This window comes from Triturus cristatus, chromosome 7 (genome assembly GCF_964204655.1).
Source record: "Triturus cristatus chromosome 7, aTriCri1.1, whole genome shotgun sequence".
Lineage (NCBI taxonomy): Eukaryota > Metazoa > Chordata > Amphibia > Caudata > Salamandridae > Triturus > Triturus cristatus.
Genome location: NC_140590.1, coordinates 1,781,279,803 through 1,781,294,852, shown reverse-complemented (window position 1 = coordinate 1,781,294,852; position 15,050 = coordinate 1,781,279,803). Strand labels below are relative to the sequence as shown.

At 42.3% G+C, this 15,050-nt stretch overlaps 1 protein-coding gene across 1 annotated transcript in view; it reads left to right on the top strand.

Moving 5' to 3' along the window:
* LOC146813095 (putative DBH-like monooxygenase protein 2) overlaps positions 1–15,050 on the top strand; it is a 786,120-nt gene that overhangs the window by 95,867 nt on the left and 675,203 nt on the right. The window contains exon 5 of the mRNA XM_085620073.1: positions 11,468–11,632. Coding sequence (XP_085476199.1) covers positions 11,468–11,632 — 165 coding nt within the window. The remainder of the gene's footprint in view (positions 1–11,467; positions 11,633–15,050) is intronic.

Genomic DNA, 15,050 nt, shown 5'->3' with positions numbered 1-15,050 from the left:
AAATAGATATTGCTACAAATATGTATATAAAAAATGTAATTCTGCAGCAATGTGTACTATGATTCAAAAGTATAACATAGGCAGATAGGTTAATACCTGGTAACTACCAGATCAGGCTTTGGTCGGCCAGAAATCATCTCACTCACTTATAGATTTGCCTCAAACAGAAGTCATTGTGGTCCGTTGAAAAAAGGAAGGAATTTTCTCTGACTGGTTTCAAGTAGGGGTGGGCAGCAAACTCCACTACACATGTGGAGTTTGTGCAGTTTTGCTACTTTTTGCTCCATGGGGGGCACGGAGTTTGGCAAAAACTCTGCCTACCACTGGTGGAGCAGAGTTTACCTGCACCCTCACCACCACCTATCTGGCACCTATAGTTTTGGATAGGCTGCGTATACACAAAATGGCCACTGTGATTGGTGGTCTAGTGTTAAGCAGATATGTGGAGCTTCTCGAGCCAATCCAATCACACAATTCCTTCAACCATTCGAAGTTCAGGTCACCACCCTCTGTGATGTGCCCGGGTGGTCGGTTGCATACCTTGTGCATGGCTGCTTCATCTTGGCGGCAGCACCTGTCTGGGGCTCGGGTGCTTTCTCCGGCTGCCCTCTGTGGTAGCCAGCACTCGGCTGGGGCACAGAGCATTCAGCTCAGGAGTCCTCCTGGTACTGCACTGCTGGTTGGCATTGTTTCTTTCCACACGTCTGGCATTTCATTTACAGATTTTGTCAATTTATTGAAGCACTTTGGTGGGTGATTTTTTGGAGCGGGAGCTTAGGGCTTGACTACATTCATTTTTTTTTTTTTATTTCTTTATTATTCAGTTCATAGCAAATAACATATATGAATCAATCAATTAAATCATAGAAATATTGCACAATTGCATGTAGTAGCGCCAAGCATAAATCACATTAAAACAAACATAAGAGAGAAAACAATAATAATAGAAAAGCAGCTGCATTTTAAGTCAACAACTCCATATATTGTAGCATCGGCTGCCAAATTTTAATCCCTAGTTGTTTCTTCCTCAAAGATCTTATGCGGTAGAGGCTGAATTCAAGATTAAACACGTTATAAAACTTAGCACGCCACATTTCATATGATGGATGGCGCCTCTGATTGCAACCACATAGAAGCGACACATAATCGGGCAACAGCCATAGCTATAAATATAAAATATCGAAAAGGATAGCGAATATGCGTAGGTTCAATATCCTCGCCCACACCTAATAACATAATCTCTCTAGAGATATGGACATCAACCCCGGTAGTTTGCAATAGAAATTCTGAGATGTCAGCTAAGAATTGTTTTAAAACTATACAATCAAAGAATATATGTACATATATGTGCAAAAGGCGCACCAAAGGCAAGCCCGTCCGCGCCCAAACGAGACCAGAGGCCAGAAATGCTGCCACTCCCAGGGCTCATTCGCCACCGGTATGCTATTCCGCAGATGCCTTACGTCAAATAAACATACAGGCACAAGTGAATAAATGTCCTTTTATCAACTGTACGCAGATGTGTCCCCTTATGCTAGAAGGCCCTGTCACCTGCAATAACTGTCAATTTCAAATGACAGTATCTGTAGAAGTCTCCGCTCCTCGGGGCGATACAGTAGAGCCAGGAGTTATGTCCCACAAAAATATTCTATGCAACGTTAGATCCCTAGTTAAACATCCTTTTGAAATATGGGACATGATGATCTTACATGATCCCACCTTGTGTTTCTTCACAGAAACATGGCTATCCCCTAAATCACGCCATAATCACTCTGGCTATACCAGAGAACTATAAATGTATCCACCTGGACCGGAAAAGCAAAAAAGGAGGAGGGATTGCCATTGCTTTTAAAAAAGATCTAGATGTGAAATGGGTTTTTACGGTTAGCAATGACTGCTTAGAACTAGGGATTTTCAAAGTTTTCGTTTCCCCTTCTGATACCTGGTATGGAGCCTTAGTATATCGGCCCCCAGGACCAAAAACAAAATTTGCAGACAACCTAGTGGAATATCTGGCACTTCATGTATTGGAAGCAAATACTTTTCTTCTGTTGGGAGACTTTAATTTCCATGGGGAAAAAGTGGATGACTCTGAAGTAAATAAATTATTTACTTCCCTTGAACTCATGGGACTTACCCAAAGAATCAAAGGTCCTACCCATAACGCAGGGCATCTATTGGAGCTGGTCTTTTCCAATTCTGATCGGATTCAATGCGATCCCCCAGACCCCCTGTTATGGATGGACTATTATATGGTCATGATCCACATACAGCATTCAGGCCAAAATAGTTTAAAACGGCCCATTAGACAACCTAATGAGCAACGGAGGACCTGGTGTAATCTCACTCCCGTGGCATTTAATGAGGTATTCTCCCTTGATCAGACAGTCAATACTATGGAAGTTCCAAACAATTGGAGACTTTCAATACCGCTTTAGAAGTGGCCTTTGATGCAGTCATACCAAAAAAAACAAGTGACTTCTGCCCCTCGAAGATCCTCCACTCCCTGGTATTCAGTGGAATTGAAGCTATAAAGGGCCAGCTGCCGGCGACTGGAAAGAAGATGGCGTACCAGCAAGACCGAGGAAAATAGGGGTTTGTATAGGAAGGCACTGTCCAATTACCATCTGAATCTAAAGGCCGCTAGACGGCAATTTATTATCAGTCATATCGATAATGCAAGCAACTCCCAGAAAACCTTGTTTAGTATTGTCCGGGATTTTGTCTCCCCTAAAGCCTTCAGACAGCTGCCTCAGGAATCCCAGGAGCTATGTGACTCCTTGGCTATCTATTTTCGCGAAAAGATACTAAATATCTACGCAAACTTTCCTCCTTCTACTATTCTTGATGTGGCTCCTTCACAAACATCCAAGGAGCGGAATAAGATAATAGCATGCTCCCTAAACTGTTTTGAACTAGCCACATTAGAGGAGGTCATTAAAGACCTTACGGGGGCTAAATCGGGATCCCCACTAGATATCTGCCCACCGAAAATCATGGCGTCACTGGCACCTACCTGTGCCACGGCAATCCGAGATATGTTCAACCACTCTATCCTCTCGGGTACCATTCCTGCCACCTGGAAAGAGGCGATTGTTCGCCCCATATTTAAAAAATCCTCAGGGAACCCTTTGGTTCTGGGTAATTATCGCCCCATTTCCCTGTTACCACTGCTAGGAAAAATCCTGGAAAGTATCATCAATCGACAGTTAAGCTCGTATCTGGAGGATAATCACATTCTGGACCCCTCACAGTCTAGCTACCGTCCAGGCTTTAGTACTGAAACCGCCGTTTTAGCGGTAACGGACTCGCTTAGATTAACTGTCGACAGGGGAGGATCAGTCATTCTGATCCTCCTAGATCTCTCCGCAGCTTTTGATACTATTTCACACTCGAAGCTGTTGGAGAGACTCCTGGATTGTGGCATAAATGGGACAGCCCTTAAATGGCTTGAACATTACCTGTCTGAAAGAACCCAAACTGTTATGCTGGGACCGTACGCCTCAGGCAAAATGTTGCTGGATAGGGGAGTTCCGCAAGGCTCCTGTTTGAGTCCCACCCTTTTCAATATATACATGGCTCCGCTGGCACAAATAGTCGAGCGCCTGAGTTTTGAGATTATTTCATATGCTGATGATACTCAGCTTATGTATACCATTGGACCAAACCCAGAGCTCGACAAATTTCGTTTTGCCTCCGGAATGCTTACCATCTATGACTGGATGGCAAGAAACTGCCTCCAGCTCAACCCAGAAAAAACAGAGGTAATGTTGATGGGAAAAGCCATAAATAGTTGGTGTGATGACTGGTGGCCTATCCAATTGGGTCAGGCCCCCACCCCTAAACAGTCAGTAAAAAATCTCGGCCTAAAACTGGATCAGGCCTTGACCATGAAAGGTCATGTGGCGGCGACAGTAAGCTCATGCTACTATGGTTTAAGGCTTCTCAGAAAAATCTTTCCCTATCTGCCTACATCCCAGCGCAGAACCTTGGTCCAGGCGATGGTTATTAGCCGTCTGGACTATGGTAATGCCTTGCTGGCTGAAGTGGGTCAAACTCAACTGGCGAAACTGCAAGTGATTCAGAACACGGCAGCACGACTGATTTTGAATCGCCCGGCAGGGTCAGCTTCAATCCCCCTCCTGAGGGAGTTGCACTGGCTAACAATAAAGAACAGATCTTTTTTCAAGATCTGTTGCCTTACATACAACGCACTGAAGGAAAGTGGCCCTCTTTACCTGCGAAAAAAACTGGTTAAGTACTCCCCAGGTAGGAAACTTAGATCCAGCACTTTAGACCTTCTCCAGGTCCCCAGAATTCGTCTTACCCGCACTGGAGGGAGAGCTTCTTCATATTTAGCTCCGAGCTACTGGAATAAGCTCCCTATAGCTGTTCGAAAAATCCCTTCACTAATCATCTTTAGGAAACATCTAAAAGCGTTCTTGTTCCAAATTTGACTCCCTTTTGAGATGCAGTGTCTTCCTTCCTCAGTATAGTCTCCCAGTTAGCGCCTAGATGCCCCAGGGTGAATTGTGCGCTTTATAAAAACAACCTAACATAACATAACATAACAATATCAGCTTTCTCCGCCTGGCACCTGAAGCATTTCTCATCGTACATCCCACCCCACTTCATCATCTTAACAGGTGTATAATATAAATTAAACAAGGTTTTATAGTGTTGGGTGCGTAGATTTGCCGTCAATATAACTTTACTTGCCATATCAATTGATGATTGCACATATGAGCCAGTATTACCAAATCTATCTCTCCACTTCACATCATGCATCTCAATATCATCCCTCTGAGTCGCCAATAATATGTCATACAGTGCCCCAATTTTGGCTTTTTTAGACAATGCCTCTAATAAATCATTGGTTGTTATAGACGTGTATCTGCAATGTTTGTTAATAAAGTCAAGAATTTGCAAATATTTGAAGAAGTCATGCTTAGATATTTTATGTCGTTCCACTAAATCAGAAAAAGGAATAATTATCCCATCCCTGTAAATATCCCCTAGGCGTTGTATCCCCTTGCCCTTCCAAATAGCCATCTTTGTAACCCAGAACACCGAAGGAAAAATTTCCATAGAATTGAACAGTGTATAGTAACCTATGCGATTTATAGATACAATTTTGCGTATCATCTTCCAGGCTCTACATGCAGCAGATACGGTTTTAAATTGAGTTCTTTAAAATAGCTTGGTTCATAGAACTTAAGCAGGGCCTCACTTCCCTGAGTCCCCAACAGCATCTGATATATGTTAGGATCTTTGAATGGCCTTGCTTCAGCCCCAATCACCAGATACTGCATATTCTGCAGAAAGGAAACTAGATAATAAAAAACAAAATTCAGCACCCCCCATCCACCACGTGTCAGTGGAAGCGTCATATATTTTGAAGCACGCCGATTTTTCTTCCACCCCCCATATAAACCTATCTTTAATAGACTGGAGCTGCATTAATTGTACTCGTGTCAGCTCTAGCAATACCGTCCTAAAATAGTACATTACCCAGGGGTGTATACGCATTTTTAAAACATTGCTACGTCCTACCATTGATAAATGGAGACACTCTACCTTTTCCAATTGACTTTTTGCAGCAGCAAGTATATCTGCCTAGTTCACTTCAACTATCTCTTGAAGTGACATCCTGATCTTTATGCCCAAATATCTCGCTTCATGTGTGACACGGACATCACCAGGACAAAGTCCCTCAGTACAAACAACTTGGGTTTTAGAAACATTTAGCTTATATCCAGCTACTTCCCCGTACTGCTGAGTCTGAGTCTCGATCTCCCTTAGTGCTTGCTCTGGGTCAGATGTTATTACCACTATATCATCGGCGTAAGCGAGGACACGCGTCTGATATTGCCCCACTACCATCGACTGTATACCATTGGTGGACTCCAGTATTTCCAACAATGGGTTAATGTAAATAGCAAAAAGTAGAGGTGAACAGGGGCATCCATGCCAGGTGCCCCTAGATATATATACAAAAGATGACTCTTTCCCCATCGTACAAATTCTTGCCCGGGGTCGTTTATACATAGTCTGCAATGCTAACAAACATTGGGGACCAAACCCCATCTTTCGCATTGTAGCCCACAAAAACGACTACGATACACGATCAAATGGCATCTAAAAAAATTACACCTATATGCTTTTGGCATATGGTAGCATAGTCTATCAGCGAGATTACCCTATGTATATGATTTACTGTACTCCTACCAGGCAAAAAGCCATGCTGGTACCGAGATACCAACGATGATATAACTTGTGCTAGCCGAGTTGCAAGGATTTTTTAATACACCTTACTATCAGCATTTATTAATAATATCGGTCTGTACGACCCCGGGAGCCTAGGAGGCTTATCCTGCTTCTTAAAAATCACTATATTGGCATGATCCCAAGAAGGTGGGGGGTTCCCACATTGAGCTTCTAAAAACGTGGCTAGCATATCATCCTTGATGATTGAAAAGATTATCCGATAAACCTCCAAAGGGAGCTTATCCGGCCCTGCCGCTTTCCCTAGCGCTAATCCCGCTAACGCTGTCTGAAGTTCTAGCATGGTTATAGGAGCCTCTAGCTCCTCCCATTCAGCTAGTCCTATTTCAGTTAAGTCTAAGTTGCGGAGATATCGCTCTATAATGCCCTGCGCCACAGGATCTTGAGTATATAGTGCTTTATAGTATGAATGAAGTACCTCCATTATGCCTTCCATAGTCTCAACTACACCCCCTTTACTATCTTCCAAACTGTCTATTCACTGGGAGGTTTGTCTGCCCCGCATCCTTTGAGCTAAGCATCTGCCAGTTGTCTCCCCATATTCATATCTTTCTGTCTAGATTTTAAACTGAGCAGCAATTTCTTGGCTCCATATCCCATTAATTCTAGCCTTGCAACAGGCCGTCTTAGATTGCATCTCTTTACTATCCACATTTGCTCTAACCGCTTGTATAAGTTCACATTCAGCCTTCTTTAATTCCTCACATAAACCCAGCATTTGTTCTTTCTGTTTTTTCTGCTTAGCCCAACCATAACTAAATGTTTCACCCCTTAGCCCTGCTTTCAAGGAATCCCGAATCATTGGTTGAGCAGCCGATCCTTTATTACTCTCTAGAAACAATGTAGCCCAAGTTTGAATATGATGAATATATTCCTCATCACTTAAAAGTTTTTTAATTAAATGTGAAAGGTCGCTGCTCCCTTGAGAGGGTAAAGCTAACAAGATCCATAACCACAGGTCCATGATCTGATGAAATACGGAGCCACACCTGTATCTTTGAGCCCACAGTCAAAAAACGAGGTAAAATAATATAATCTAACCGAACAAACTTATTATGTGGGGATGAATAAAATGTATACCCAAGATCACCATCTCCATGATTCCCTATCGTCCATCCATCAACTAATCCATGATTCTGTAACAATTGTTGCAAAGCCCTAAACACTTTAGGCTTACGCCCTTTGTAATTACTAAAATATGATTCCCATGTCTGTGCTTCCCCGTGTATATTAAAGTCCCCAACTAATATCAATGGGGTCCCCCAAAAAGCCAGCTCAACATTTAAAAACTCCAAAGTCTCAGCCTCGTCCAAATTCGAACCATAAACTGCGCATAGCACAGTCTTAATCCCCCCTAAAATACATTCAGTAATGGCCCACCTCCCAAAATTATCCACTCTCTCTTTACCCTTGCTGGTTATACCATGACGTGCCATAATCGCCACCCCCTATTCATAGTAGATTGCTTGGAAGTTGATAGTAATTTAAATCCCAGCTCAGATAAAGTCCTACGATTATCCCAGGGGACGTGTCTCCTGCAAACAGAGAATATCAGAGTTAATTAACCGCAACTCAGCAGTAACACGCTTCCTCTTAAGAACATTGTTTAATCCACAAACATTAAATGTACATATGCGCAGCCTCCTATCTGCCATTACTATATAAATACCACATGGCCATCAATATTCCCGAAAAACAAATTCTATAATTCCTACAACTCATGCTATGAACTGAGTTTTTACCCTTTAACACCTTCCCACCCAATCCTCTACTCCCCAGGTGACCCTCTAGACCCCCCTGACACCATCCCACAAATCCCCCCCACCCACCCTGACCGTGACCCTCCCCAAACAATAGGGCTTTAGGGCCAATTGTCCTTGTGATGCTTGGTGAATAGCCCACTAGTACTCGCCTCTCCAGCATCATTTATATATATAAGTATATACGACTAAGAAAGAAAAAAACAGAAAGCAGACAAATAGAAAATAGCAAAAACTAATCCAAAAAGAAAATCATGTCGTTCAATATAAAGTCCATTGCCTATATAATTATCCTCAGCCCAAATATAGAAGATATTCTTTGGCTACAACATCAGAAGTAAAAAAACGGGTCTGCCCCCTGTTTACAGTCTTTAATGTAGCTGGTTGTAATAGAAAAGCTTGTGCGCTTTTTGCTTGAAAAGGAGTAATCAACTGCCGCAACTGCCATCTCTTCTCCACTGTAGAATGACAGTAGTCAGGTCTCACAAAGAATTGCGTCCCTTTACCAGCTCTCTTCTTATTTGGTCTGGCCAAATCGTACAGTGCCTGCCTAGCCAGAAAATTATTGAGGGAAATCAGAATAGCCCTTGGCTGTTGCAATACTTGCCCACTCCTTACGGGCCGTTGTCGAAACGGAAACCTATGTGCCCGCTGTATTTCCTGCGACCAGTTCCATTCTTTCAACTCAGGGAATACTTCCTAAAACAGCTCGACTACTAATTTTTGTGCGTCTTGCCCCTCAAATCCTTCTGGCACCCCCAAAATGCGCAGATTATTACGACGCAGGCGGTTTTCTAAATAGACCAGCTTATCATGCATATCATCTTTATTGGCTTTTATGTCTGCAACAGCATCCTTTTGAGCCACCATCTGATCTTCTAGCAGCGAAATACGGGTCTCTGCTTCCCCCATCTGGGCAGTAAAGTTGTTGCAAGTTTTTGCCAACCGTCTAACTGTGTTTTGCAGCTTTCTACATGCAGTATGTGTTTTAAATTTTTCGGCCCGCGTTTCCGACCTCTGCGCTGAGATTAACCTATAAATCGCTTCCAGTGATGCATGACCTTGTATCTCCTCTACCGGGCCCCCACTGGCTTGGTCAGATAAGTCCAGACCTTTGAGCAGTGGCCCTCCACTGGAGAGTTCCCAATCAGATGTTTCTGTCATCGCTAATCCGGTCGTTCCACCCTTAGCTTTCTTCCGTACAGTTTGTACTTCTATAGACATACCCCCCAAAGAAGAATTTTTAGTGTGGTTGCCTACCAAAGAGGTAACATCACCAAGCCCCTCCTCGTGAAATTGGAGATTTCCTTCTAAATCAGACTCTTCCGATTCTTGCGAATGCTCTGAATGCGAATAAAATTCACTATCCTTACTACTAATAATAGGTTCATTCCTATCATTACTAATAATACCAATCTCATCCATTAATGCCGGTTCATTAAGAGTGTCAATAATGCCCTGTGGTGGTACAGCATGTTCCAAAGGTAAGCAACTCTCCTCAATAAATGAACCAAGCAGCTCACCTCCCCTTTGTTGGGCGTTAAGGGTATCAAATTTTGAAGAAATAGTCACAGAAGTCACCGCTTTTTTGCCGGCAGCCGCTTGAAAAATCTGCGGTATCTTAGGTGTCCCTTGTACAGTACCCTGTGGAGTACTATCCTGACACTCGACGCCAGACAGTTCTTTAGAGCCTTTTGCTGCAAGTGCTGCACGTGTTCCTACCGCAGCCTCCCCAGTGGCTCTTGTTTTCCCTCCTATAGCAGTTTTAGGTGCCATATCAAGCCTCCAATAGTGTCCAGCAATGTCCCAAAGCACACAAAATCAATAAATTTCAAATTCCCCAGCTGTTATATTTTGTTGCTTTTTTTTTTTTTTACACAGGTTTAGTACAGAGGATTAATATAGAATTGATTAGATTAAAAAAAGTTTGTCCAAAAGGCTCTTCCTGCCGTTTTTCCCGTAATCTGCCAGCTCACAGCCAAGACCAAGTTATTTTATTTTACGGAAGGTTTATCAGAAACTTTACCTAAATGCACTGTTCTCTCCAAGCCGGCAAACCAACCATGATTACACACCCAGCTGCTCTCAGATTTCCAAGCCCAACCACGAGCCTGGCCGCGGGCTGCAGGTTCCACAGGCTGCCATTAACAATCCAGCTCAGGTGAGGCTGCAATCCGATCCCGCTCCTTCTCAGTGGCCACCGTATAGCAGTATGGGTGAGCACGCGCCTGTCTACATACTTATACAGCTACGAAAACATCCACATTGAAGAATCCCAGCGCACTCCGAATAAACCGATGTTGTCTTCTACATCGCTGCGCATCTAACTCCGCAAATTGAACGGGAGAGACGAGTCACCCAGGAGCTCCTCACACACACGTCCGTCGTGCGGACGCCATCTTGCCCCTTAATTGTTTCTCAACCACTCGAGTCGGGCTTGACTACATTCAATTGGTCATGTACTTCAAACACGTAATGACTCTCCTTCTGGATCTGGTAAATCAGCCCGCTTGCGGAACTTGATGGAATTTGATGGAGTTTTTTGGTAACCCCGCCGAATTTCATAGAGTGAAACTCTGTGAGTTCTGACCAACCCTACTTTTAAGTACACAAAGAAAGAGAGCAATTTGAAGGTTGAACCACTCTAGAGTTAATGGCCAGAGCAATATGGATACATACACATTTTTGAATGTCAGACCTTAATCTATTTGTGCTGGATATATCCCAAATTGTGAGGACAACCACTGATGATGTAGATGATTGTCATTTAAGATAAATGTATGTTAATTTATCGCATGTGAATATCCTGAAATCCTGAAAAGGTTCCTGCCTTTGTGGACCCCCATGTAAATGAAGTCTTGTTAGTTAAATGTTATAATCTGATTAATAGTAAGTATAACTTAATGTGTTTTTTACTATGCATATTCTAATATATTTTTACTTGAATGTTATTACCTGGTAGGTTTAAATAAATACATATTTGCTTACCTTCTCACTAACAAAATTTACATATGCATTTTATACTCACAATATGTGTTTCACTTGTCATTGTGCATTGTCTAAGTCAGCATGGTGCCTCTCAAGCACATACACTTGAGTCAAATGTGTTGATTTCTGGACATTGTGAAAATGTGCTTTCTTGTATCTTCTCGCTGGCATTCACCATGTACAATAGGATACCTTCTAATGTACAAATAGCTAGAGTCTGATTTCAAAGGGGATGGACAGAGTCAAGATCCAAGCAAATTAGATAACAGTCTCCTTGGATTAAATTCTCAAGAGAGTATAAAAACAAAGGTATTGAAATAAAATGGACTCTCATGTTAAATAGTATAAATTTGACCTGAATCTTTCCTCTTCTTCTCACAAGAAACAAAATGTACTTTCCATAACTCGTTTTCTACTCTGTGACCCCTTCACAGTTTGATTCGATCATACAAGACAGCAATAAAAATCTGGTTCATCACATCCTGGTCTACGGCTGTCCAAACTCCACCAACGTCAACATTGCACCTGGGATTTGTATTAACAATACAAACTTTTATGCCTGTACAGAGGTGATTGTTGGATGGGCTGTTGGTGGCAAGGTAAGTCAATGAATGAACAACTGGGCTTGTACAAAGTTTGTGGTCATAGTTACTAGCACCATTGAGTACTGGAGGGATTCCATCAAGGAGGCAGGTGATTCTATGCCAACTATAATTTAGGCTGTCTCAGCATTGTTGGTGCCATAGGGTAGCTTTCCATGTTTCTCAACCTGACACTTTTAATTTGATGAAACATGTTTAATTTTGTGCATCACAATCATTTCTCTTGTTACTCAAATGTCACCTCCTCTCTTGTAGCCTCTGTTGCTCAACTGTAACATGCCCCCTTTCTCATCTCTCGCCTCCTGTTTTGTCCCACCCACTGAATAGCATCCCCCCACAGTGAACTGTTTTAAATAACAGTCATTAGACACAGAACTGATTGAATGGGCTAAACTTAGGGTATAGAAGGAGAGAAGGGGGGCGCTGGCAATGGGAAAAAAAAGACAAGAAAAATTGGAGTGCATATGTCAGGTCTATGTCACAGTGTGACAAGACAAGAAGAAGACAAAAAATAAAATGACTGATAGTAAACCTTCACACAAACAGCAGCATCTGTGTTATAAATCAGGACAGAAACTATACGCTAGCAGTCATGGCTCAGTATTCTCTTTTAGGTGCTCTTTAAACCAATGTAAATGTTGCCCTTTCACAAGGACAATTATAGCTCTAAATTATGACTTACCTATACTGATGTTGAAAACACCTGTGTAAAAAACAGTACAATTTGATGAAGAAATAAGACTTTGCAGTGTGAAACGCATACAGAAAGCTGAAGAAACCAGTCTTTGCAGAGTACAGAGTATAGAGAAAGCTTCAGTTAATCTGATTGGATCACATTCATCCTTGTGTTTAGGCCACTAATTCTTTCTTCAAAAATGTGTTAGGAAATGTTCCGTGGAGAAAACAGACAGTGTATACAAGGCATGTATCTGATAATAGAAACACGGTAACATGAAGGACAGTTGTACATTTTTTAATATCATGAAAGATCACCATTGTGTTGTCATGTCCGCTGAAGGTAATGTTTTATAGCTTCCCATCAAGACCCAGCAGATCTGTACCAGAGTGTGGAGATACACATTCAGTGTTGACTGTGGCGATGCACATGCCACTAAAGCCAAAGCTTCCAAGGCAGCATCATTCCTGCTGCATCTAATGAAGGTAGGAGAGGGGGGATATATGTCTAGATAGTGATTTTGCTCATATGATCCCACTGGACCTTGCAGGTTTCATATGGCTTGTATCCCAGACTTCACCCAGTTTGGAGATCCCAATATAGTCTCAGTCTTTGAATCCATCCTAGGTCTACAATTGGGAAATCTGTAGCCCTGACAAATAATGGTTTCCTGCATCAACCTGCCTCCTTAGCATATCCACGTATGGTCCCTATGCTTCATTTGCAGTGTGACCACCATGACAGAAGGTAGTGAGTCTAGTCCACTATTGTACACAGATGCAAATGCGTAGCAAAGGCTACCCTTGATGGTTTGCCTCCCCACAGCAAATTGCTGACCAGTTCAAACACCCTGTTGAGGAAGCTGGCTAGCATATTGTAAAGTTTTGGAGTGTATAAGGCATCCTTGCCAGTACAATTATTTAGATTAACATTATGTCAACCAGTGGAGCGAGAGGGAGGATGTCTCAGTTATGCAAATTATACGACAATTTATGCAGCTAGGTAAGTATATGAGTCCCAGCACAAGTGGGAGATCAGCAAGACTTGCATACCCAGATGTTTAAGATTTTTCAGCTTGACTCACCACCGGGATCATGATTGATTTGTTCCAGTTGACCAAAATGCCCGAGGATACTCCATAAAGTCAGAAATGTTTAATAACCCCTGAGCAGTCCACATAGGGTAGCGGAGGAAGGGAAGCATGTTGTGTGTATACAAAAATACCCCCGCACACTAAAAACACAGAGCAAGGTCATCTTACATGATCCCTTTTGCTAGTGGCTTGATTGCCAAGACAAATAAAAAAGCAAAAGGGGTATCCATGTTGGGGACCTTGTTAGTTCAGGAAGAGTTCTGACAGTCTACTTTTTATCATTATACAGACTGATTGGGCCATAGAGAGGCCACTATTAATTGAAAGGAAACAAGGCCAATTTTTATTTTGTGTAGATCTTGATTTCCATTCAAATGTATTCTGATGTTTCTGTTAAGTTTGTATTCTTGAGGTTTCATGTGTTTAGTATGGTTTTGATAAGGAATAAATTATTGGAAATGGATTAGAAAATGGAGGTTGTGAATTGTTATTTTGAGTAGTTGGATGAATTGGATAAAATGGAGGGAATTATTTGTAAAGGATGTTTGAGTTCATAGTAGGTAGAAACGTTTTGGTTGAGTCAGAGAGAGAAGGGTTTGGTACAGCTTGAAGGTAAAGTATGTTTCTTTTTAAAACAAATAGCGGAAAGCAACTTAAATATGTATAGAGACATATCCACACCTCCAAATATATATTGATACTCATACATAAATACAGGGCATCTTTCATGTGGTGGCACCCAGTGCACAAAGCCTGGCAATTTTGTTTGGTGCCTCTAATGACCTCCTTCTTCGCTAATGAATTGTCATGTCTTAATAAATTATAGTTGGCAGTAGGTAGTTATAGTTAGGAATTACTTTCTATTGAAAAAGCATTTTTTGTTTTGCTAATAACTGTGGCTGTTTGTGGAATCTTCATGAAACTTTCAATACTAGCTTGCCATTCACTTCGGCTGGTGTCTGGAAAGTTGCAGGGTGATTTGTAAAGCGGGGTCAGAGAAAAAGGAATGGGGGCCCAAAAGGCTTTTCCCCATGTAATTTTTCATAGGGATTTTAGACATGACTACAGCCCGAACTGCTGAACCGAATGAAATCAAATTTGACAAAAATCTGGATCCTAGTCCAGAAAGATCTCTATTCGTAATTTGGTGTAAATGCGTTCAGTAGTTTGGAGTTATTTAAGAAAATATTTCAACCAGGAAGTGGTGCCCGCCATCTTGAGACTTGGCCCTTTCCCAAAACAGAATAAAAAACACACACAAGAGAGCAGGGTAGGAAAACCTTATCTAGCTAAGCCTGGTGGTTGGCTCCCACGGCGACCCCACCCGGAACCAAAAGGTTGAAAAAATATATTTCCTCAAATTCAGAGGATTCATGGCGAAATTGGAATAAAGAAAAACAAGTGTGGTTACCCATGCTTGATATTTTTATGGCCCCCAGGTGAGCCAGGTTTTGGTGGGGAATTAATAATGGGGAGGGGGCAGGTGCAGCCCCCTGCCGGTCTGAATTTGGCCCCAGGGACCCCATCCTGAGTTTATTTCGGCCTCGGGACCCTATCCCTCAAGGACCAGACGATATTGAGAAGAGAAGGGGGGCTCGTCGGCCCCCTCACTGGGTAGATTATTGACCCAGGGACCCCATCCTTGG